General features: G+C 40.3%; 1 protein-coding gene across 2 annotated transcripts in view; it reads left to right on the top strand.

The window, feature by feature from the left end:
* BMPR2 (bone morphogenetic protein receptor type 2) overlaps positions 1-24,858 on the top strand; it is a 209,008-nt gene that overhangs the window by 157,295 nt on the left and 26,855 nt on the right. For both annotated transcript variants that reach the window (XM_017884382.1, XM_017884383.1), the window contains exons 4-9: positions 2,476-2,586; positions 3,322-3,413; positions 7,536-7,766; positions 8,766-8,880; positions 18,854-19,014; positions 20,651-20,798. In XM_017884382.1, coding sequence (XP_017739871.1) covers positions 2,476-2,586; positions 3,322-3,413; positions 7,536-7,766; positions 8,766-8,880; positions 18,854-19,014; positions 20,651-20,798 — 858 coding nt within the window. The remainder of the gene's footprint in view (positions 1-2,475; positions 2,587-3,321; positions 3,414-7,535; positions 7,767-8,765; positions 8,881-18,853; positions 19,015-20,650; positions 20,799-24,858) is intronic.

Here is a 24,858-nt window from a genome sequence, read left to right as displayed (position 1 = left end):
GTAATGTCTCTTAAAGAACATTAATCTAAATTTTAAATATTGAAATTTAAACATGTCCACATATTTCAGAATTAAAAATTAGATTTTTAAAAAATAAAATTAGATTCCTTATCACTTCTCATTCCTAGTTGAATTTGAAATACATTTTTCAAATCAGTAATATGGTTCGGTTCTTTTGGGAATTATAACATTGGATATCTTAACTCATTTGCAGAAACAGTTTTATCCATAATGCCATATTAATGTTACATTTAATATTTAACTTTATTTTTTATAGAGAAGACTTAAGATAATCTTTATTAACTCGTATTTACTTGAATTACACAAGAATGTAAGAACACATTTAAATATTCAGCCTTTCTCATTTGGATGTAGCAAAACTTTGTTTCATGTTAGACCTATGAATTTTTTTATTCTAACAAACATTTAAAGAAATAACAGTTTTCGGCTGGGTGCGGTGGCTTGTGCCTGTAATCCTAGCACTTTGGGAGGCCGAGGTGGGCAGATCATGAGGTCAGGAGTTCAAGGCCAGCCTGACCAACATGGTGAAACCCCGTTTCTCCTAAAAATACAAAAATTAGCCGGGTATGGTGGCACGTGCCTGTAATCCCAGCTACTTAGGAGGCGGAGGCAGGAAAATCACTTGAACCTAGGAGGCGGAGGTTGCAGTGAGCTGAGATTGTACATCTATGACATGGATAATATTCAGTGATAAAAGGAAATGAACTACTAAAGCCACAAAAAGACATGGAGGAACCTAAAGTACATACTGCTAAGTGAAAGAAGGCAGTCTGAAAAGTCTATATATTGTATCATTACAACTATATGACTTTCTGGAAAAGAAAAACTATAAGCATGTAAAATATCCTTGTATAGTCATCAATCTATAAATTCTACTTAATTTGATTGAGACAAATTCATTAAAACAGGAATGCCCATTAGAGGAACTCTTCATCATAGAGGCATCCTACTTTGCCATAGAAGCTTCTAATTTGAGTATAACATGCTTGATTTTGATTGAATATAAAGAATGAATAAAGATGCTGGTAGTCATCAAGCACAGCCTCTGATCAGTATTACCAAACATTGCATAACTATGTCTAGTAAAACAATGAACAGCTCTTTCATAGGGTAACTCATTCTATTTTAGACAGGTCTATTTATAAGCCATGTTTTTCTGTATGCTGAACTAAAGGCTGTTATCCTTGAAGATACACTGATTGGAACTGGTTATTCTTTCTTGGTCCAAATCAAGTCCATTTTTTGATGTGAAGACAGCTATCACATCCTCCCAAGTTTTCTTTTTTTCCTCATCAGATGTTTTCAGTTCTTTCTACCCATCACAGTTCAGAGGTCTCATACCTTCACAGTTGCACTTGCTGTCTTTTGGATGTGCTCTAGTTGGTGGCCATCCATCCTAAAGGGTATTTGCTCTAGACATGATCTGACCCACAGAATGGAACTTAACACATAAAATGTTTACATGTTCATGATAGCCCTGTGATTTACCTATGTGTATTCCCATTCCATTCTGCAAGTGAGTAAACTTGGGCTCAGATAGGTGAAGAAACTTCCCGAAGGTCATATATTAAGTGGAAGAACTGAGCTTCAAGTCCAATTCAGATTCAACTACCTGCAAAGCCATGCTATTTTCATTAATAATAATATCAATATTGATAATCATAACTACCATTTATTGCATAGATAATATATGCTTTTTTAAAAAAACTTTAATTTTTTTTAAAGAAACAGTCTCACTACGTCACCCAAGCTGGAGTGCAGTGGTACAATCATGGCTCACTGCAGCCTCAAATTCCTGGGCCCAAGCAATCCTCCTACCATAGCCCCCTGAGTAGCTGGGACTATAGGTGCATGCCACCATGCCTGACTAATTTTTTTTTTTAATTTGTTTTAATGCCTGGCATTTTGCTATGTTGTCCGGGCTGGCCTTGACCTCCTGGCCTCAAGTGATCCTCCTGCAGCAGCCTCCCAAAGTGTTGGGATTACAGGCATGAGCCACCGTGCCCAGCCAGATAATATATTCTTGACATCGTATTAAGTACTTAGACTGCCACCTAAATCTTACAGCTAACTTGGGAAATACAGAGTACTATTTTTATAAATGAGGAAATTGAGGAGTTAAAACCAAATGTGATTCTAAAACTATTAGATTCTAAGACACTTAATGGTATACTATCCTGTCTGGGCTGTTTCATGGTATAGTTGATATTTCAATAATTAGGAGCACACCTACTTGGTGTTTCAGTGTTCCAAATCTATATGGAATAGTCTGTATGATTAAAAAATATAATTTGTAATTATCACAAATTTGCTAATTTTCTTTCATTTCCTTTGATGCAAAACATTACTGATTTGATTATACATTGATACAGCCTTTCTAAAGGGCAGTCTGTCAGTATTTAACAAAATACTTTTTCAAAAAATGATGACGTTTCAAAATTTGTTTTCTTTTAGGTCCACCTCATTCATTTAACCGAGATGAGACAATAATCATTGCTTTGGCATCAGTCTCTGTATTAACTGTTTTGATAGTTGCCTTATGCTTTGGATACAGAATGTTGACAGGTAAAAATTACCATTTTTTGTCCTATCATTTATTAAACATGCAATTTAAGCAGTTTATTAGCTCCTTTTAAATGCCCTATGTTAAAAAACAATAGTCTCAAAGTTACGCAAAGTACAGCCAGCCTCAGTAGTTATCACATATGGACAGTATTGTTTCATCATTTAAATTATCAGTCACTACCCCTTTCCATGCCACTGGATTATTTTGAAGCAAATCACGGATACAATATATCTATAAATATTTAATTAGATATTATATCTCTTTAAATATTATCTCTATAATACAGGAGCTTTAAGAATACATATCCATAACACCATTTTCACATCTGAAAAAATAACAGTAATTCCTCAGTGTCATCAAATGTCAAGTTGGTTCTAATAAACTTTAGGTTTGATGGACTGTTTAGGAAGTCAGCATTCATTCATTCATTTGAATAACTTCTATACAATCTTCTTTAAAGTTTTTATAAAAATATTGCTTAGGGTTTTAAACTTTTAAAGTAAGTCATTATGAAAGTGTCTCCCAGAATTTGGCTTTCATGCTATTCTGCATTCATCTTCATTTATAGGTATTACCTAGTTTAGTAAATCGCTTTACTCCTCTTGACATTAGGCATAAATCTTGCTGCTAATCTTTCTGCAGCCCTTCTTTCTAAGTGTAATATTATAAAAAGTGTAAAAAGATATTCATTTTCAGAAAACCATATATTAGTAACCTGTTTCCTGTTCCTATAGGAGACCGTAAACAAGGTCTTCACAGTATGAACATGATGGAGGCAGCAGCATCTGAACCCTCTCTTGACCTAGATAATCTGAAACTGTTGGAGGTAAGTTTGCTTTTAGATTATGGGCTGTTGTTTCTACTGTGATACTAGACCTGGAACAGTAACTTCATTCACTCATTAAGACATTCATTCATTTATTTAACCCTTATTTACTAAATTACAATTTTTTGTCAAGGCCTATTCTAGGCACTGGGAACATAGGTGAACAATACAGATATGTCTCCTGGGGCTTGTATTTGAGTTGAAGAGTCCACAAACAGCTACAGGAATGTATAATATAATTGCAAGTAGCAGTAAGTGCTATGAAGAAAAGTATAGTGAATAAGAAAGTGATGAAAAGGGAGTTATTAAAGAAAATATGGGCCAGGCTCAGTGGCTTATGCCTGTAATCCCAGCACTTTGGGAGGCTGAAGCAGGTGGATCACCTGAGGTCGGGAGTTCAAGACCAGCCTGACCAACATGAAGAAACCCCGTCTCTACTAAAAATACAAAATTAGCCAGGCATGGTGGCGCATGCCTGTAATCCCAGCTACTCAGGAGGTTGAGGCAGGAGAATTGTTTGAACCTGGGAAGCGGAGGTTGCAGTGAGCTAAGATCACACCATTGCACTCTAGCCTGGGCAACAAAAGCGAAACTCTGCCACAGAAAAAAGAAAAAAAGAAAAAGAAAATATGGCCAGGTGTGATGGCTCATGCATGTAATCCCATCACTTTGGGAGGCCAAGGCAGGGGGATCCCTTGAGGTCAGGAGTTCAAGACCAGCCTGGCCAGCATGGTGAAACCCCATCTCTACTAAAATACAAAGATTAACTGGGAGTGGTGGCACACGCCTGTAGTCCCAGCTGCTTGGGAGGCTGAGGCTAGCAAATTGCTTGAACCCAGAAGGTGGAGGTTGCAGTGAGCCAAGATCATGCCACTGCACTCTAGGTGACAGAGTCCGTGCTCCAGAAGAAAGAAGAGAAAAAAAAAAAAATAAATATATATATATATATATATATTTAGAAAGAGGTTGACCTTTGAGTAGAGATTTGTACAGGGTATGAGAATAAAGACATGAAAGTTTGAAAAGAGTGTGCCACAAGGAATCCATAATAGACAACAAATAAATACTCCTTATCTGCAATCCTCAGAAGCCAAAAATAACGAGAATGGGTTACATTTTACTGGTTCTTTGTGTGTTGAGTAATTTTTTTGTGTTCTGGATATTGCGAATATTGTATTGTACATATTTTTGTAGATACATAAGGCTTTTATATATAGAATTTAAGTTTCATTTGGTGATATCTCAGAAGCTACATTAAAAGTGTTGCCATGATGAGTGTTTTTATGATATTTATTAAGATTGACTTGAAAGCTATGGTCCCCAAACCAGACTATTAAATAATAGATATGATAGATTTGACTATATAAAAAATTATAAGAACTTTCTGTTTTGGGAGAGACATACCGTAAACAAAGATAAAAGCCAAATTTGAAAAATAAATTTCAACATATAAGGGAAGACTTGATAAAGAACTGATATAAATCAAGATGAAAGAAATATTCTATAGCAAATGGACAAAAAGGCTGGGTGCTGTGACTTACACCTGTAATCCCAGCTCTTTTGGGAGGCCAAAGTGGGTGGATTGCTTGAGCCTAGGAGTTCAAGACAAGTCATGGGCAACATGGTGAAACCCCATTTATTTTATAAAAAATACAAAAATTAGCTGGGTGTGGTGGTACATGCCTGTAGTCCCAGCTACTCGGGAGGCTGAGGCTGAAGGATCACTTGAGCCCAGGAGGTAGAGGTTGTGGTAAGCCTAGGCAACAGAGACCCTGTCTCAAAAAAAAAAAAAAAAAAGGGGGGGACGAAAGATATTAACTGCCAATTCACAAAAGAAGTAAGTGTGGCTAAGAAATGTACAGTAAGATGTCCAATTTATGAGGCTGAAAGAAATACTAGTTAACCTATGGAATTTTAACCGTGATTAAGTGATAGAAACACTTCCAAACATTGCTGAATTAACTATATATTGATACAACCTTTTAAAAGGACACTTTGTATAATTTTATCTGGAAATAGTGTATTAAACACAACATATATCCTTAAATAAATGATGGTAAATCCCCACCTGTTTTAATAAAAAGTAAAAGCAATCCCCAGAAGCCAAAAATAACGAGAATGGGTTACATTTTACTGGTTCTTTGTGTGTTGAGTAATTTTTTTGTATTCTGGATATTGCGAATATTGTATTGTGGAACACTGGACTCTTCTAAAGTGTGTCAATTTTTGCTGTTTTAGTAAGCAGTTAACTTGGGCGAACACATACCACAAACCTGTCTGGGGCAGAAACTCAAATCTCAGTTCAGTGATTTTATCTTTTTTTTTTTTTTTTTTTTTTTGAGATGGAATCTCGCTCTGTCACCCAGGCTGGAGTACAAGGCACGGTCTCGGCTCACTGTAGCCTCTGTCTCCTGGGTTCAAGTGATTCTCCACCCTCAACCTCTATATAGGGATCTTTATGCAAGTATTTAAGTCTCCACACAAGTGACTACAGTCACATGCCACCACGGCCAGCTAATTTTTGCATTTTTAGTAGAGACGGGGTTTCACTATGTTGGCCAGGCTGGTCTCGAACTCCTGACCTCATGATCCACCCGCCTCAGCCTCCCAAAGTGCTGGAATTACAGGCATGAGCCATTGCGCCCGGCCTCAGTTATTTTATCTTTATCTGGAGACTGTCTTATATATTCATTGGGTTTCCCTCTCTCTGAATTTGTCCTTTCTAGGGTTCTCCCCTCACTTTTTAGCAACTGTGGCTGTCCCAAATATGTCCTAAGTTTCTCAAGGCCAGAACAATTTTCTGTTTTTCTTTTTTTTTCTTTTTGAGACGGAATCTCGCTAGGTCACCCAGGCTGGAGTGCAGTGGCGCGATCTCGGCTCACTGCAAGCTCCGCCTCCCAGGTTCACACCATTCTCCTGCCTCAGCCTCCTGAGTAACTGGGACTACAGGCACCGGCCACCACACCTGGCTTTTTTTCTTTTTTTTTTTAGTGGAGACGGGGTTTCACCGTGTTAACCAGGATGGTCTCGATTTCCTGACCTCATGATCTACCCACCTCGGCCTCCCAAAGTGCTAGGATTATAGGCGTGAGCCACCACACCTGGCCTCTTTTTTCTTTTTTTTTTTAATTGAGACAGAGTCTTGCTCTTTCGCCCAGGCTGGAGTGCAGTGGTGCAGTCTCAGCTCACTGCAACCTCCATTTCCCGGGTTCAAGTGCTTCTCCTGCCTCAGCCTCCTGAGTAGCTAGGATTACAGGTGTGTGCCATGATACTCAGCTAATTTTTGTATTTTTAGTAGAGACAGGGTTTTGCCACTTTGGCCAGGCTGGTCTCGAATTCCTGACCTCAAGTGATCTGCCCGCCTTGCCCTCCCAAAGTGCTGGGATTACAGGCATGAGGCACCACACCCAGCCTAGAATGATTTTCTTCAGCAATTTTAGTTCCACTGCACAGTGCTGATTTCAGCCTGCCCTCAAGCTAAAAGCCATAAAAATGAGTAACTTGCCCCATGCCACTTTTTTCTCAAAGCCTTAATGCCTCTCAAGATCTATCTGCCTTTAGATCTTTTTTTTTTTTTTTTTTACATTTTGTCCAGCATTTATAAATGTTCTCTGTGGGCAGACTGGGTCTGATAGGAGCGTCATCAGCCATACTAGAACAGAATTTATTAATTTCTTGATAATGGAATAAACTAAGCAACAGAGAGCTGTGGCATTCCGTTTAAATTTGTACTTTATTGGCCGGGCACGGTGGCTGTGCCCCTGTAATCCCGCCTTTGGAAGTGCGAGGCAGGTGCGATCATGAGGTCAGGAGATCGAGACCATCCTGGCCTAACACAGCAAACCCCATCTCTACAAAATACAAAAATTAGCCAAAACATTAGCCGGGCATGGTGGCAGGCACCTGTAGTCCCAGTTACTCGGGAGGCTGAGGCAGGAGAATGGCGTGAACCCGGGAGGCAGAGCTTGCAGTGAGCCGAGATCGCGCCACTGTACTCTAGCCTGGGCGACAGAGCAAGACTCCGTCTCAAAAAAAAAAAAAAGAAAAAAAAATTGTTCTTATTATTTAGTAAATTTGATTGTTCAATTGTGGTATTAATACCTTGCTTTCTTTAAAACACAGCTGATTGGCCGAGGTCGATATGGAGCAGTATATAAAGGCTCCTTGGATGAGCGTCCAGTTGCTGTAAAAGTGTTTTCATTTGCAAACCGCCAGAATTTTATCAATGAAAAGAACATTTACAGAGTGCCTTTGATGGAACATGACAACATTGCCCGCTTTATAGTTGGAGATGAGAGAGTCACTGCAGATGGACGCATGGAATATTTGCTTGTGATGGAGTATTATCCCAATGTAAGTTCTTCATAAAAAATAAACTGATGTCACGTGCGGTGGATCACTTGAGGCCCGGAGTTCAGGACCAGCCTCGCCAACATGGCAAAACTCCGTCTCTACTAAAAATACAAAAATTAGTCGGGGATGTGATGGTGCACATCTGTAATTCCAGCTACTTGGGAGGCTGAGGCATGAGAATTGCTTGAACCCGGGAGGTGGAGGTTGCAGTGAGCCAAGGTTGTACCACTGCACTCCAGCCTGGGCGACAGAGCAAGACGCCATCCCAAAAAATAAAAAAAAATAAACTGACATTTATATTAGTTGTTAATCAGACTTCAGCGAGGACCACTGTATTACAGATAGAGCATTGCTGACTCACAAACTGGGTTATTCATGTCTGCAGTGAAATAAGGATCTCACGCCAGAATGTGAATCAACTAATTATACTGTTTGTTTTGCTGTCTCCTCTTTCTTTCTGTTTTTCTCTTTTTTATTTAATTTCTTGACAACAAGTTTTTCCATGAAAGAAGCAGTACTTTGATTAACATTCATTCTGATGCAAACTTCTTTTCTCATCAGCAACTGGTAATAGTTTGTAGATAAGCACTTTGAGTAGCACCAGTACATACATGAATATATTTACAAAAGCCTTTTATTTTCTACTTATTAACCATAACAATATAATTTATATTCGTACTGGTGAGTGATACACTTTTCTATCTTAATTTGATCAAATAATTGTTTCAAAGGAAATAATCATTCATAATTTTTAATATTGGAGCCATAAAAATTAATAATGTTTAAATTCCCTTTACCTTCCCTTCCTCTCCTCTCTACACACAGAAATGTCATCCTAACTCTTTCAAGATTCTGAAATGTAGTAGTTCATTAGATCTTCATGGAATCCTAACCTATTTGCAAATTCTTTATAAGGATGCTAACTTTCCTCTTCATGTTAAAGTAAGTTAATTTTTCCTTTTTTTTTTTTTTTTTTTTTGCATTTTTTCCTCTATATAGGGATCTTTATGCAAGTATTTAAGTCTCCACACAAGTGACTGGGTAAGCTCTTGCCGTCTTGCTCATTCTGTTACTAGAGGACTGGCTTATCTTCACACAGAATTACCACGAGGAGGTAAGAGAGTCAGTAGATGAAATTGACACTCATATGGGTTCAGAATTCACAACAGGACATTTTAATTATATCTTCAAAGTATAAAAGTATAATTTATATTATCAGAGATTTATTATTAGCTAGTTGTTTGAAAGATTCGGCATGTAATGCATTTGGGATGTAACAGAAAGAGCTTTCCCACGCAGCTGCCAAGATGGCAGAGGGCCAGTCCTGGTGCTTGATAGCTGAGTCCAACTGCTGGGCTACCTGGAGGCTGTCATGACCCAGCAGAGAAAGTAGCGGTCATGTGCTGAGAGGACATCACCATTTCTGGCAGTTTCTACAGAAACAAGTTAAAGTACCTAGCCTTCCTCTGCAAGCAGACAAACACCAACCTTTCCCAAGGACCCTACCATTTATGGGTCCCCAGCCATATCTTTTGGCAGACCACCTGCAGTAGGCTGCCCCACAACACCAAGCAAGGCTAGACTTCCCTGGATCACTTCAAGGAGTTTGATGGAATCCCACTGCCATATGACAAGAAAAAGCAGATGGCAGTTTCTGCCACCCTCAGGGTCATATGTCCGAAGCCTCGAAGGAAGTTTGCCCTACCTGGGGCACTGGGCTTACAAGGTTGACTGGAAATACCAGACAATGACAGCCACCATGGAGGAGAAGAGAAAGGTCTATTACCAGAAGAAAAACAGCTCATGAGGCTATGGGAAAAGGCTGAAAAGAACATTGACAAATACACAAAGGTCCTCAAGGCCCACAGACTCCTAGTCTGAGTCCAGTAAAGACTGTTTATTCCTCATGCTTGTCCTGGCCTGCCCTTCTTCCATTGTTGCCATGGGGATGTAGGAGACCCAGGGGCAGCAGTCCAGGTGCCATAGGCAGCCTGGGACTTACAAAGCTGGAGATAAGAAATGAATCTTAGTCACTGTCTTTCTATTAGGTTACTTTAAACAACTCTAAGAGTTGTGCAGACATAATTTGTCTTACAATGTACTTGTTTGCAAGAGAGTTTCATCAAATCATTAGTAAAAACAACCAGCTACTTCAGTTGGAATGTTAGCAGCCCAGGCGCGATGATTCATGCCTATAACCCTAACACTTTGGGAGACCAAGGCAGGTGGATCGCTTGAGCTCAGGAGTTTGAGACCAGCCCGGGTAACATGGTGAAACCCTGTCTTTACAAAAAATACAAACATTAGCTGGACGTAGTGGCATGCACCTGTAGTCCCAGTTACTTGGGAGACTCAGCTGGGAGGATTGTTTGAGCCTGGGAGGTGAAGGTTCTAGTTAGCTGAAATCACACCACTGTATTCTAGCCTGGCTGACAGCTAGACTCTGTCTCAGAAAAAACAAGAACAAAACAAAACAAAAAAATAGCAAATGTGAATAGGAACACTAATTAAAGAGGTGCCCTACCTTGTGAATGGGGAATCTGTTTATACTTCCTACCTCGTCATATACTGTACTCTGCAGCTGTTAGGATGTGAGAAAATGCTTCTGAGAACAGTATGAGCCTGGTGTTGTACAGGGTATTTATGGATGTATAGGCTAGGAATATATGCACCCAAGGGATTACAGGCATTGCATTCCATTCCCTAAACTTTGTGATGAGAAACAAATAATTTTAAAGAAAAAAAGAAAAGAAATATAACAGGAAGAATAAGAGAAAGAACTTTGGCTGGCATGGTGACTCATGGCTGTAATCCAACACTTGGAGTGTTCAAGTGATCTCAGGGATCACTTGAGCACAGGAGTTTGAGACCAGCATGGGCAACGTAGTGGGACCCTTTCTCTACAAAATGTAGAAAAGTTAGCCAGATGTGGTGGCATGCACACATAATCTGAGCTACTTAGGTGACTGAGGTGGGAGGATTGATTTGAGTCCAGGAGGTCTAGGTTGTAGTGAGCTGTGTTCATCCCACTGCACTCCAGACTGAGTGACAGAATGAGATCCTGTCTCAAAAAACAAAAAAAATGAAAGAAAAAGAACTTCAAGACTTATAGGGGCCATTAAGAATTTAATTCTTGGCTGGGCACGGCGGCTCATGCTTGTAATACCAAAACTTTGGGAGGCCGAGGCAGGCGGATCATGAGGTCAGGAGTTCGAGACCAACTTGACCAACATGGTGAAACCCCGTCTCTACTAAAAGTACAAAAATTAGCCAGGCGTGATGGCACGCTCCTGTATTCCCAGCTACTGAGGAGGCTGAGGCAGGAGAATCATTTGAACCTGGGAGGCAAAGTTGCAGTGAGATGAGATCACGCCACTGCACTCCAGCCTGGGTGATAGAGCGAGACTCCCTCTCTAAAAAAAAAAAAAATTTAATTCTTGTCCATCAATAATTTCTGAGTTGGGTGCAGTGACTCATACCTATAATCCCAACACTTTGGGAAGCCTAGGCAGGAGGACTGCTTGAGCCCAAGAGTTCATAACCAGCCTAGACAACATAGTCAGACCCCATCTCTACAAAAGAATTTTTAATCAGCTGGAGGTGGTGGCACACACCTGTGGTCCCAGCTTCTCAGGAGGCTGAGGTGGAAGGATCGCTGGAGCCCAGGAATTCTAGATTGCAATGAGCTATGATCATGCCACTGCACTTCAGCCTGGTGACAGAGTGAGACACTGTCTCAAAATAAAAGAAAAATGAATTCCTGTTCATACTCTGAACATTCTTCCTCCAACATATACATGCGAGCATACTTAGAAAATGTTCTTTTCAAAAGAAACTATCCACGGAGTAAACAACCTACAAATGAGAGAAAAATTTGCAAACTGCACATCCAACAAAGGTCTAATATCCAGAATGTATAAGGAACTTAAACAATTGAACAAGCAAAAAACAGCCACATTGAAAAGTGGGCAAATGACATGAATAGACACTTGCCAGAAGACAACATATAAGTGGCCAACAAATGTATGAAAAAATGCTCCGTATCACTAATCATCAGAGAAATGCAAATCAAAACCACAATGATATACTGTCTTACACCAGTTAGAATGGCTGTTAATGAAAAGTCAAAAAACAACAGATGCTTTTGAGACTGTGGAGAAAGGGGAACACTTATATGTTATTGGTGGGAGTATAAATTAGTTCAGCCACTGTGGAAAGTAGTTTGGAGATTTCTCAAATAACTTTAAACAGAACTACCACTTGACCCATCAATCCTATTACTGGGTATATATCCAAAAGGAAACAAATAATTCTACCAGAAAGACACAGGTCTTCTGTTTTTTACAGCACTATCCACAATAGCAAAGATATGGAATCAACCTAGTTGCCCATCAGCAGTGGACTGGATATACAAAATGTGTTACATGGCCGGGCGCGGTGGATTACGCCTGTAATCCCAGCACTTTGGGAGGCTGAGGTGGGCGGATCACCTGAGGTCAGGAGTTCAAGACCAGCCTAAGCCAACATGGAGAAACCCCATCTCTACTAAAAATACAAAATTAGCTGGGCGTGGTGGTGCATGCCTGTAATCTCAGCTACTCGGGAGGCTGAGGCAGGAGAATCTCTTGAACCCAGGAGGCGGAGGTTGCGGTGAGCTGAGATTGTGCCATTGTACTCCAGCCTGGGCAACAAGAGCGAAATTCCATCTCAAAAAGAAAAAGAAAATGTGTTACACATACACCATCAAATACTACACAGCCATAAAAAAGAATGAAATCATGTCCTTTGCAGCAACATGGATGGAGCCGGAGTAGGTTATGCTAAGCAGGAACAGAAAACCAAATACCACATTTTCTCACTTTATAAGTGGGACGTAAACATCAGGTACTCATGGACATGAAGATGACAGCAGTAGAAACTAGGGACTACTAGAGTGGGGAGAGAGGGAGAAGGGCAAGGGCTAAAAAACTAACTGTTGGGTACTATGCTCATTACCTGAGTAACAGGATCATTTGTACCTCAAACTTCAGCATCATACTATAAATCCAGATAACAAACTTGCACATGTACCCCTGAGTTTAAAATACAAGAGGCCAGGTACCACATGGCTCACACCTGAAATCCCAACACTTTGGGAGGCTGAGACGGGCAGAGAGCCCAAGAGTTCAAGACCAATGTGGTGAAACCCTGTCTCTACAAAAAGTATAAAAAATTTAGCCAGGCATAGTAGTGCGCACCTCAGGAGGGTAAGGTGAGAAGATTGTTTGAGCCTGGGAGGCGGAAGTTACAGTGAGCCAATATCTTGCCACTGCACTCCAGCCTGGGCAACAGAGCAAGATGATGTCTGAAAAATAAATAAGGATAGGCATAGTGGCTCACGCCTGTAATCCCAACACTTTGGGAAGCCAAGGCGGGTGGATCACCTGAGGTCAGGAGTTGGAGAACAGTCTGGCCAACATGGTGAAACCCCATCTCTACTAAAAATACAAAAAAAATTGGCTGGGCATGGTGGCAGGTGCCTGTAATCCCAGCTGCTCAGGAGGCTGAGGCAGGAGAATCAACAAGAGCGAAACTCCATCTCAAAAAAGAAAAATAAGTAAATAAATAAAAGAAAAAAATGTTCTTTTGATTCTAGGGCATTTTCAGACTTTTTAAAGCCCATTTATGGACCTTAGGTTAAGAATCTCTTAGCTAGGCTATATTTTCCTTGTATTTATTTTAAGTGAACTACAGTGCATCATTAATTGTTTTTAATTTTTAATTTTTGTGCGTACATAGTAGTGTATATTATTAGGTACATGAGTTTTGTTGTTGTTGTTTGTTTTTTTGAGACAAGTCTCGCTCTGTTCCCCAGGCTAGAGTGCAATGGCACAATCTCAGCTCACTGCATCCTCTGCCTCCCTGGTTCAAGCAATTCTCCTGCCTCATCCTCCCAAGTATTACAGGCATGCGCCCAGCTAATTTTTGTAATTTTAGTAGAGATGGGGTTTCACCATGTTGGCCAAGATGATCTCGATCTCCTGACCTCAGGTGATCCGCCTACCTCCGCCTCCCAAAGTGCTGGGATTACCGACATGAGCCACTGTGCCTGGCTGGCTTTCGTTTCAAAGTCACCTCATTGTCCATCATGCCAGTCAGCAGGGAAAAGTAAGGGAAGGTAAAAGGAATTGTCCCTTTCTGTCTCCAGAAGTCCCACTCCTATGCTTCTTTGTTTCCCAGAACCTAGTCCACACTTAGTTCCAAAAGAGGCTGGGAATATAGTTGTTGTTGTTGTTTCCTGCTTGCATTGCTGCCTCAAATAATATTGGGTTTTGTTACTAGGTAGGAAGAGAAGAATACATTGTGGGGTTTAGTCTTTGCTCGTGTTTCAGAGCTATGTAGTTATATTCCTTGTTATAACTGTGGTCTTCCTCACCTTTCATGCATATTTTTGCTAGTTGTTCAGAGCATCTTTTTTTTTTGAGATGGAGTTTAGCTCTTGCTGCTCAGGCTGAAGTGCAACGGTACTATCTCAGCTCACTGCAACCTTAGCCTCCCAGGTTCAAGCAATTCTCCTGCCTCAGCCTCCCGAGTAACTGGGATTACAGGCATGCGCCACCACGCCCAGCTAATTTTGTATTTTTAGTAGAGCTGGGGTTTCTCCATGTTGGTCAGGCTGATCTTGAACTCCCGATCTCAGGTGATCTGCCCGCCTTAGCCTCCCAAAGTGCTGGGATTACAGGTGTGAGCCACCGCGCCCAGCCTGGAGCATCTCTTTAATACATTTGCTTTCTCAGTTTGTTTCAATATACACCTCACCTCATAGACACCCCTAAGTTAACTTTGCTATAATTCTGTCTTTGTGCTTTCTTCTACCCTCATCCCTTGCTGCATTTTCTTGTATTATAGCCTTGACATTATTTTTTTAATCTCTCTGACATCTTTAGTGAAGAGAACTTTAATATATCAGTTTCTTAGATCTTTGTTCCATTGTGTATTAGCGTGGATCATCTTTTCTAGCTGATACTTCATGTATAAATAATTTATCCTGAATAATTTATCAGTTCATTTATCTTGACATCTTGCTTCTCCTAAATACAGAATTGTCCAAAGTATTGCCTGTGTCAGCAACTTGATGCACTTACTGTAGTGCTTTAGCACATTAACCACTGGACTGTGTCCACTTAGCTCTTAAATATTATACTGCCTTTAAAATGTTGGCTTAGCACAGAACTTAAAATACCATCCTAATCTCCCTTTTCAAGGCTTGCATAATTTAGCAAGGTTTCAAGTCAAATGTAGGCTGAAAAGAATGATTGCCATCAGATATAAGTTTTATTTAAACAGAACAGTTACTCTGAAACATTAGCTAATGTTACCACTAAATAAGGGTAATAGTCACCTTTTTAAAAACTGAGTACATAGATGCTGCTATTGCATGTAAATATAGTAGCTATTTGAATTTATGGGATTTTTTGATTATTTTTTTTTTTTGAGACAGAGTCTCATTCTGTTGTCCAAGCTGTAGTGTAATGGCATAATCTCAGCTCACTGCAACTTCCGCCTCCTGGGTTCAAGTGATTCTCCTGCCTCAGCCTCCCAAGTAGCTGGGATTACAGACGCCCACCATCATGCTGGGCTAATTTTTTGTATTTTTAGTAGAGACAAGGTTTCACCATGTTGGCCAGGGTGGTCTCAAACTCCTGACCCTAGGTGATCCATCTGCCTCAGCCTCCAAAAGAGCTGGGATTACAGGCGTGAGCCACGGTGCCTGCCCAGAACTTATGTTTTTTACCTGATTATTTAAAAGATATTCCCTGGCCAGGCGCCGAGGCTCACGCCTGTAATCCCAGCACTTTGGGAGGCCGAGGTGGGTGGATCATGAGGTCAAGAAATCGAGACCATTCTGGCCAACGTGGTCAAACCCCGCCTCTACTAAAAATACCAAAAAATTAACTGGGCATGGTGGCACGTGCCTGTAGTTCCAGCTACTCGGGAGGCTGAGGCAGGAGAATCGCTTGAATCCGGAAGGCAGAGAGGTTGCAGTGAGCTGAGATTGCTGCCACTGCACTCCAGCCTGGGCGATGGAGCGAGACTCCATCTCATAAATAAATTAATAAATTAATAAATTAATTAATTAAATTAAATTCCCAAGTACAGATGTTTCTTGACTTACAATGGGATTACATCCCAATGAACTGATTATAAATTGGCTGGGCATGGTAGTTCATCTCTGTAATCCCAAGCACTTTAGGAGGCCGAGGCAGGAGAATCAAACTCCTGAGCTCAGAAGTTTGAGACTAGCCTTGGCAACATAGTGAGACCCCGTCTCTACAAAAATAAAAAAATTAGCTGGCTGGGGTGGCATGCACCTGTAGTCCCAGCTATTTAGGAGGCTGAGGTAGGAGGATTGCCTGAGCCCAGGAGGTCAAGGCTGCAGTGAGCCAAGATCTTGCCACTGTACTCCAGCCTGAGCAACAGAGTGAGACCCTGTTTTAAAAAAAGAAAGAAAGAAAAAAAAAGATGAGTTAGAAATATTGTAAATTGAAAATGAATTTAATACGTTTAACCTACTGAACATCATAACTTAGCTTAAACTATCTTAAATATACTCAGAACACTTAATTAGCCTACAGTTGGCCAAATCATCCAGTACAAAGTCTACTTTATAATAGATTGAATATCTTATGTGATTTATTGAATACTGTTCTGAAAGTGAAAAAAAGGAATGAAGTATGGTTTCTACTGATTGTTTACTGCTTTCACACCGATGTAAAGTTGAGAAATCATAAATTAAACCATCTGTAAGTGAAAGATCATCTATATGCCTATACTATACTATTTTTACTTGAAGTGCTCTTTCACTGAATTCTGTCCTTCCCAGCATCTTCAGATATAACTTTGTTAATTAGGGTAGAAATTTGGTAGTAAGGAATTACACTGTTATTACTTATTCAGCTGTTTGTTGCTTCAGAATAAGGAAGAATTGAATCTATTTATTTATTTGTAATAAGATCTCCCTATGAATTTTTTCCATATTATAATAGCAACGCATGCTTATTACCAATGAAATAGCAGACCAAAAAATAGATACAGACAACTCAGACTTCACCAGAAAATTACTGTTAAGTAGTTTGTATATAGTCTTTCATGTCATTGGGAGGGCAGGTGGATAGCATTGGCAATATGTATGTATAAATATCCATAGATTGACTATTTTTGTTTGGGTTTTAAAAATATATATAACTAATATCTTGTTGTGCTTTCCTTTGAGATATTTGCCTACTGCAGTATTCTGCCCAGGGCAGAATTTTTGTATGTTCCACCCTCCTTCCACACCCAAATAAAGAAAATTAAAATGAGTACAGAGGGGAGTTTGAAAGGGAAAACTTGTCTCAAAAGGGCAGTCTATAGTTCTACCCATTAATTTGGTATTATTATATGAATATATTCCAGTGTTTCCATGAGTTTTCCTATATAAATATTAGTTCAAGATTGTACGACATATACTTATGTTGTGGCTTTATCCAGAGTAAGAAATGCAGCTCTTGCAGGAACTGAGTAGGAGCCAAGGTAATACAAGCTTTGGAAGACTGGAGAATAGGAAGTGAGTAAGGGAGGAAATGAGAAAGAAATCAACTCTGAGGTGAAGAAACTTGGTAATTCCTATTTTTTCTTCAAATTGTACTGTTGCTTATTTTTTTATATCAAGAATTATTATTATTTATAGTTGCATTATTGGTGAAATTGCATTTGAATGCTCATTAATGAGAGTAATACATCTCAATACTGAGTCTATTTGTGCCAAAATACAAATCCTCAGTAAATGTATTGACTTTGTTCTTATTGCTCTGTTTTTCTCTATACCTAGGCAGATATTTTAAATTTCAGAAATTGTGCTATAGAATTTTTTCAGGGCCGGCGCGTGCTCAGCTGTAATCCCAGCACTTTGGGAGGCCGAGACGGGGTGGATCCGGAGGTCAGGGAGATCGCAGGGACCAATCCGGGGCTAACACAGTGAAACCCGTCTTACTAAAAAATACAAAAAACTAGCCGGGCGAAGTGGCGGGGCCTGTGTCCCAGCTGCTCGGGAGGGGCTGAGGGCAGGAGAATGGCGTTAAACCCGGGAGGCGGAGCTTTGTAGTGAGCTGAGATCCGCCACTGCACTCCAGCCTGGGAGGAAGAGGAGACTCCGTCTCAAAAAAAAAAAAAAAAAAAAAAAGAATTTTTTCAGTATCCAGAGCTATGGTTTTTATTTAATATAAGGTTTATATAAGATTTCCTTACATAAAAGAAAAATATAATGTAATTATATTTGGTGAGAGGCTTAGGTTAGATTCATTCTTTCAGTTAGCAAGCATTTACTGTGGGTATACTCTGTGCCAAACCTTTTTAAGTCAGGTAAAAGATGTTCTCTTTCCGCCTTCATGGAATCTGTAGTCCTATGATAAGGATAAAAAAGCAATAGAAGGAGCATAACACTACTTTGCTTCTATAAAATCAGAAAAACAAGTTTTCATATCTTGGTGAGAGATACCACTTCCTTCACTTGTTTCTCCAAACCATTGTAAAACTATTTCTGGTTAGATTTGAAAAGCTGAGGTGGGCTTAGAGATATGGCTAAACCTCAGGGCAGAATTGGAATGTGCTGTCACAGATTTGATCTGTTAAGCCATAGGAGAGCAGTTGAAGATTTACATTAAAATTTTGGAGCTCCATTAGTTTTTCACTGATACTTATTTTAGACAAGCAGACTTCTTCTTTTTTTTTTTTTTGGTGTTTATACCAAATATTCCTTTCTATCTTGCCTCCTTTTACAGCCCTATACCATAAATGAAGAAAAAAAAAAAACAAGTGCGTGTTAGAATCTGAAGCGGCAGCATGTTTGTTAGTTTAAATGTGTAATTAACTATACATGCAACAGGAGTTATATTATAAAATATATTAGAAAATAGTGATGAGTGTGAGTTGAAATTTTGATTTGTCTTTTTTTGTTATTAGAAAATTAATGGACAGTAAAATAACACTACTTCTATATTTATGTATGTTCATTTCATGTTCAGTAGTCCCTTTTACTCATTGATAAATATTTGAAATTATCCAAACAGATCATTATAAACCTGCAATTTCCCATCGAGATTTAAACAGCAGAAATGTCCTAGTGAAAAATGATGGAACCTGTGTTATTAGTGACTTTGGATTGTCCATGAGACTGACTGGAAATAGACTGGTGCGCCCAGGGGAGGAAGATAACGCAGCCATAAGCGAGGTGAGTGCATACAAAAGGTATCACACTGATGTGCTTTGAAATGATAATGAATTTAATTCAAACATCTACTGGCTGGGCGTGGTGGCTAACGCCTGTAATCCCAGCACTTGGTAGGCCCAAGTGGGTGGATCACCTGAGGTCAGGAGTTCGAGACCAGCCTGGCCAACATGGTGAAACCCTGTCTCTACTAAAAATACAAAAATTAACCAGATGCAGTGGCACGCACCTGTAATCCCAGCTACTCGGGAGGCTGAGGCAAGAGGATTGCTTGAACCTAGGAGGCGGAGGTTGCAGTGAGCCGAGATTGTGCCACTGCACTCCATCCTGGGTGACAGAGTGAGACTCAGGACAATTATCCTCATATACTGCCAGTTATAGAATACTAGGAATTACAAAATTAGGAAATATTAAATACATCTCATAAAGGCCTTTGTAAAGTTCATTAGTTTATTTTGGAACTCACTGCCATTCCAAGTCATTTTTACAAGCATTAGGAACAAATTTGTAGGAACTGATTTTTGAGGCAAGGGTAAAGTTACCAAATTTAAGATAACTAACAGTCCACCTTCTGTAATCACCATTACAATGTGGAACATATCCTTCCCAACTTTGTTCTCTGCATTCATATATACTTGTCTGTACACAACATACATGTATTTTTGTGATTTTATTTATTTATTTATTTTAAGATGGAGTTTCACTTTTGTTGCCCAGGCTGGAATGCAGTGGTGCCATCTCAGCCCACCGCAACCTCTGCCTCCCAGGTTGAAGCAATTCTCCTGCCTCAGCCTCCTGAGTAGCTGGGATTATAGGCATGTACCACCATGCCCGGCTAATTTTTGTATTTTAGTGGCTATGGGGTTTCTCCATGTTAGTCAGGGTAGTCTTGAACTCCTGACCTCAGGTGATCCACCCTCCTCGGCCTCCCAAAGTGCTGCAATTATGGGTGTGAGCCACCACACCCAGCTGTATTTTTTTTTTTTTTTTTGAGACAGAGTCTCTCTCTGTCTCTCAGGCTAGAGTGCAGTGGCGCGATCATGGCTCACTGCAAGCTCCGCCTCCCGGGTTCACACCATTCTCCTGCCTCAGCCTCCCCAGTAGCTGGGACTACAGGTGCCCGCCACCACGCCTGGCTAATTTTTTATATTTTTTTTAGCAGAGACGGGGTTTCACCATGTTAGCCAGGATGGTCTCTATCTCCTGACCTCGTGATCCGCCCGCCTTGGCCTCCCAAAGTGCTAAGATTACAGGCATGAGCCACCGCACCCGGCCACCCAGCTGTATTTTTGTGAATTTTAAAAAATATTAAGTTAAAAAAATATATATTAAATTGTATACATATTGTTTTGCAATTTTTTCACTGTGTCTTACAGATTATTTATGTTGATATGCATAGGAAAGTCTAGCTCATTCTTTTTGATTGATTAATAGTATTCACTAAAATGGGTTTACCACAGTTTAATTATTCAGGAAGGGCATTTTATAGGTAAAAAATAAGTTATAGAAAGGTTTAATGACATGGTTAGGGTCAAATAACATTGACATGACTAAGATGTACATACAACTTCTGGTCTAATGTCTGTTCTTCAGAATATGCTACATTCTCTCTCTAAAAAATATCACTCTAATTTATCAGGTTGGCACTATCAGATACATGGCACCAGAAGTGCTAGAAGGAGCTGTGAACTTGAGGGACTGTGAATCAGCTTTGAAACAAGTAGACATGTATGCTCTTGGATTAATCTATTGGGAGATATTTATGAGATGTACAGACCTCTTCCCAGGTAAAAACTACTGTCAAAAGTTGGTATGTTTTGAAGTGAAGCAGTTATATCTTCTTTCTCTACCAATAGTACATAACTCAACTTTTATGAAAGAATCTTTTTACTTTCATTTAAACCTTTAGTTCATTGCCATCTAGTGTTTAGAAACATTATTAGCAGAAGGATGCAAATTAGGAATTTCTTTTTTTAGCATACTCTAGGTTTTCTTCTGAGTACAATTTAATTAATTGCCGATAATAGCTTATCTAACTGTGTTTTGTTTGGTCTCTGATTGCTTTAGCAGTCAACATTTTCCTTATGCACCATCTGAGTGTTTGAGACAAGCTATACTTAGGATGTTTACTGAGTTGACCCCATAAGGAATTAGAAGCAATGAACTGTTTGTAAACACTTTTTCCTTTTCTTTACTTTCATGCTCCCTTTCTCCCTCCTTCCTTCTTTCCTTCTTTCTTCCTTCTTTCCTCTTCTCCTCTCACCTTATCTCCTTCTCTTCCTCCTCTTTCCTCTTCTTCTTTCCTTTCAATGAAAGAATATTCATTGACCAGGTGCGGCGGCTCATGCCTGTAATCCCAGCACTTTGTGAGGCCAAGGCTTACGGATCACCTGAGGTCAGGAGTTCGAGACCAACCTGAACAATATGATGAAACCCCATCTCTACTAAAAATACAAAAATTAGCCAGGCGTGCTGGCATGCACCTGTAATCCTAGCTATTCGAGAGGCTGACATAGGAAAATCACTTGAACCTGGGAGGCAGAGGTTGCAGTGAGCCAAGATCTCGCCATTGTACTCCAGCCTGGGCAACAAGAACAAAACTGTCTTAAAAAAAAAAAAAAGACTGGGCACGGTGGCTCACACCTGTAATCCTAGCACTTTGGGAGGCTGAGGCGGGCAGATCATGAGGTCAGGAGTTCGAGAACAGCCTGGCCAATATGGTGAGACCCCGTCTCTACTAATAATACAAAAATTAGCCAGGCGTGGTGGTGAGCACCTGTAGTCCCAACTACTTGGGAGGCTGGGGCAGAAGAATTGCTTGAACCCAGTAGGCGGAGGTTGCAATGAGCCAAGATCACACCATGGCGCTCCAGCCTGGGTAACAGAGCAAGACTCTGTCTCAAAAAAAGAGAAAGAATACTCATTCAAGTGAATGTTTGAGACTTACTTGAAATAGCCAAATGAATTTAATAGTTTTGCTCCCCTTCTTAGGGATTACATCATTATAGTATCATCTAAAAACTTTATAAATCTGGCATTGCATTCTTCTAGGTGCTATACAGATGATTTGATCTGTGTGGCCACTACCTTTTAGGAATAACACCTTTGAAAGCATAGAAAAAGGAACTAGCATTGGACAAATTTATAAAATGGAGCTATTTAATTTATAAAGATTAATAGTGGAGTTGAATTGTTTGGCTTTAAAGACCGCACTACACATTAGTTTATATATATCAAGTATGTGTGTGTGTATATATATATACACACGCACACATATATATGTATCAAGTGTGTGTGTGTGTATATATATATAATTTTTTTAAGTGCCAGAGCCTCACTCTGTCAGCTAGGCTGGAATGCAGTGGTGTGATCACAGCCCCCTGCAGTCTTGACCTCCCCAGGCTCAAGTGATCCTCCCACCTCAGCCTCTTAGTAGCTGGGACTACAGGCATGCACCACCAAGCCTGGTTCATTTTTATATTTTTTTTGTAGAGACAAGGTTTCACCGTGTTGCTCAGGCTAGTCTCAAACTCCTGGGCTCAAGTGATCTGCCCACTTCAGCCTCCAAAAGTGCTGGGGTTACAAGAGTGAGCCACTGCACCAGGCCAAACATTAGTTTGTAATTCAAAAATATAATGAAATAAATCAGTGATACTTAGATTAAGTACAGGTCAATCAGTTATCTAGAAGTATATTTTCTAGTTAATTAAAAGTACAGAGATTCAATTGAGGCATTTTTCTAAAAATAGCAGTAATTGCAGTAGTATCAGCAAGTACTTTTTTTGGCCGGGTGTGGTGGCTCACACCTGTAATCCCAGCACTTTAGGAGGCCAAGGCGGGTGGATCATCTGAGGTTGGGAGTTCGAGACCAGCCTGACCAACACGGTGAAACCCTGTCTCTAGTAAAAATACAAAATTAGCTGGGTGTGGTGGCGCATGCCTGTAATCCCACCAGTTGGGAGGCTGAGGCAGGAGACTCACTTGAACCTGGGAGGCAGAGGTTGCAATGCTGAGATTGCACCATTGCGCTCCAGCCTGGGCAACAAGAGCGAAACTTGGTCTCAAAAAAAAAAATACCAAGTACTTTTTTTGTTTTGTTTTTTACAGACAGGGTCTCACTCTTGCTCAGACTGGAGTGCAGTGGTGCAATCATAGCTCAATGCAGCCCTGAATTCTTGGGTTCAAGCAGTCCTCCTGCTCAGCCTCCTGAGTAGCTAGGACTACAGGTGCATGCCACCACGCCCGGCTAATATTTCATTTTTTGTCGAGACAGAGTTTTGCTGTATTGCCCAGGCTGGCCTCGAACTCCTGGGCTCAAGTGATCCTCCTGCCTCGGCCTCCCAAAATGCTGAGATTACAGACATGAGCCACCACACCCATACCCACAAGTATTGTATTATTAGAACTTTGACCACAGTTTGGTAATTTCTTTGTTAATAGTCTCATGTAGGATTTTTGTTTCAGAAGCATGTCTGACTGAAATGATTTTTTTATCAGATTAGTATACTGCTACAAGCAATATTTTTTGAAAAACTGTGTTCAAAGAATGACTATTGCTTTTAATTTTTTTTTTTTTTTTTGAGATGGAGTCTCGCTATGTCGCCCAGGCTGGAGTGTAGTGGCGCCATCTCGGCTCACTACAAGCTCCGCCCCCCGGGTTCACGCCATTCTCCTGCCTCAGCCTCCCCAGTAGCTGGGACTACAGGCGCCCGCCACCACGCCCGGCTAATTTTTTGTATTTTTTTTTCAGTAGGGACGGGGTTTCACCGTGTTAGCCAGGATGGTCTCGATCTCCTGACCTCCTGATCCGCCCGCCTCGGCCTCCCAAAGTGCTGGGATTACAGGTGTGAGCCACCGCGCCCGGCCGACTATTGCTTTTGATCTGATAAATAATAAAGAATGATATCAAATGTTTGAAGAGTGAAAGGCAATTAAATCTTGTTTTCAGAAGATTATTTTAACAAATATGTAGGATTAATTAAAATAGAAATAGAACTAGAAGGGGCTTAAAAAGGAAAAAGAAATTGAGAATTATTGTTTAATGGGTACAGAGTTTCAGTTTGGGAAGATGAAACAGTTCTAGAAATGGATAGTGGTAATGGTTGTACAATAGTGTGAATGTACTTAATACCACAGAATGGTGCACTTAAAAATGGTTAAAATGGTCAGTTTTATGTTATGTATATTCTACCACAATAAAAGAAAAAAAAAGGAATAAGAAGAGGGTTGCTTTAAAATACCCTGTAATCTTGGATATGGAAATGGGGAGAGGCAAATCTGGGAGAAAATGCAGAGAAGAAATCTGTACTTGTGGTTATCAATTAAAAGAATGGGAGGCCGGGCGCGGTGGCTCAAGCCTGTAATCCCAGCACTTTGGGAGGCCGAGACGGGCGGATCACGAGGTCAGGAGATCAAGACCATCCTGGCTAACACTGTGAAACCCCGTCTCTACTAAAAAATACAAAAAACTAGCCGGGCGAGGTGGCGGGTGCCTGTAGTCCCAGCTACTCGGGAGGCTGAGGCAGGAGAATGGCGTAAACCCGGGAGGCGGAGCTTGCAGTGAGCTGAGATCCGGCCACTGCACTCCAGCCCGGGCGACAGAGCGAGACTCCGTCTCAAAAACAACAACAACAACAACAACAACAACAACAACAAAAATGTAATTAATGATTTCAGGCAACATAGATCTCAAGGGTCAAAACACTAAACGGTTAAAAGCAGGGTTATTTTTATCATGAACACTACATTGCACAATGAAGTTATAACAGTTATAAAACTTTATGCGTTGACTAACATCAACACCTACAGTAAAAAATTATCAGGAGAAAAGGAGAAATATGCAGAAAT

This window comes from Rhinopithecus bieti, unplaced genomic scaffold (genome assembly GCF_001698545.2).
Source record: "Rhinopithecus bieti isolate Rb0 unplaced genomic scaffold, ASM169854v2 scaffold_14229, whole genome shotgun sequence".
Classification (NCBI taxonomy): Eukaryota; Metazoa; Chordata; class Mammalia; order Primates; family Cercopithecidae; genus Rhinopithecus; species Rhinopithecus bieti.
Note: the sequence above shows the minus strand (reverse complement) of the source record. Positions and strands in the feature narration are given on the sequence as shown.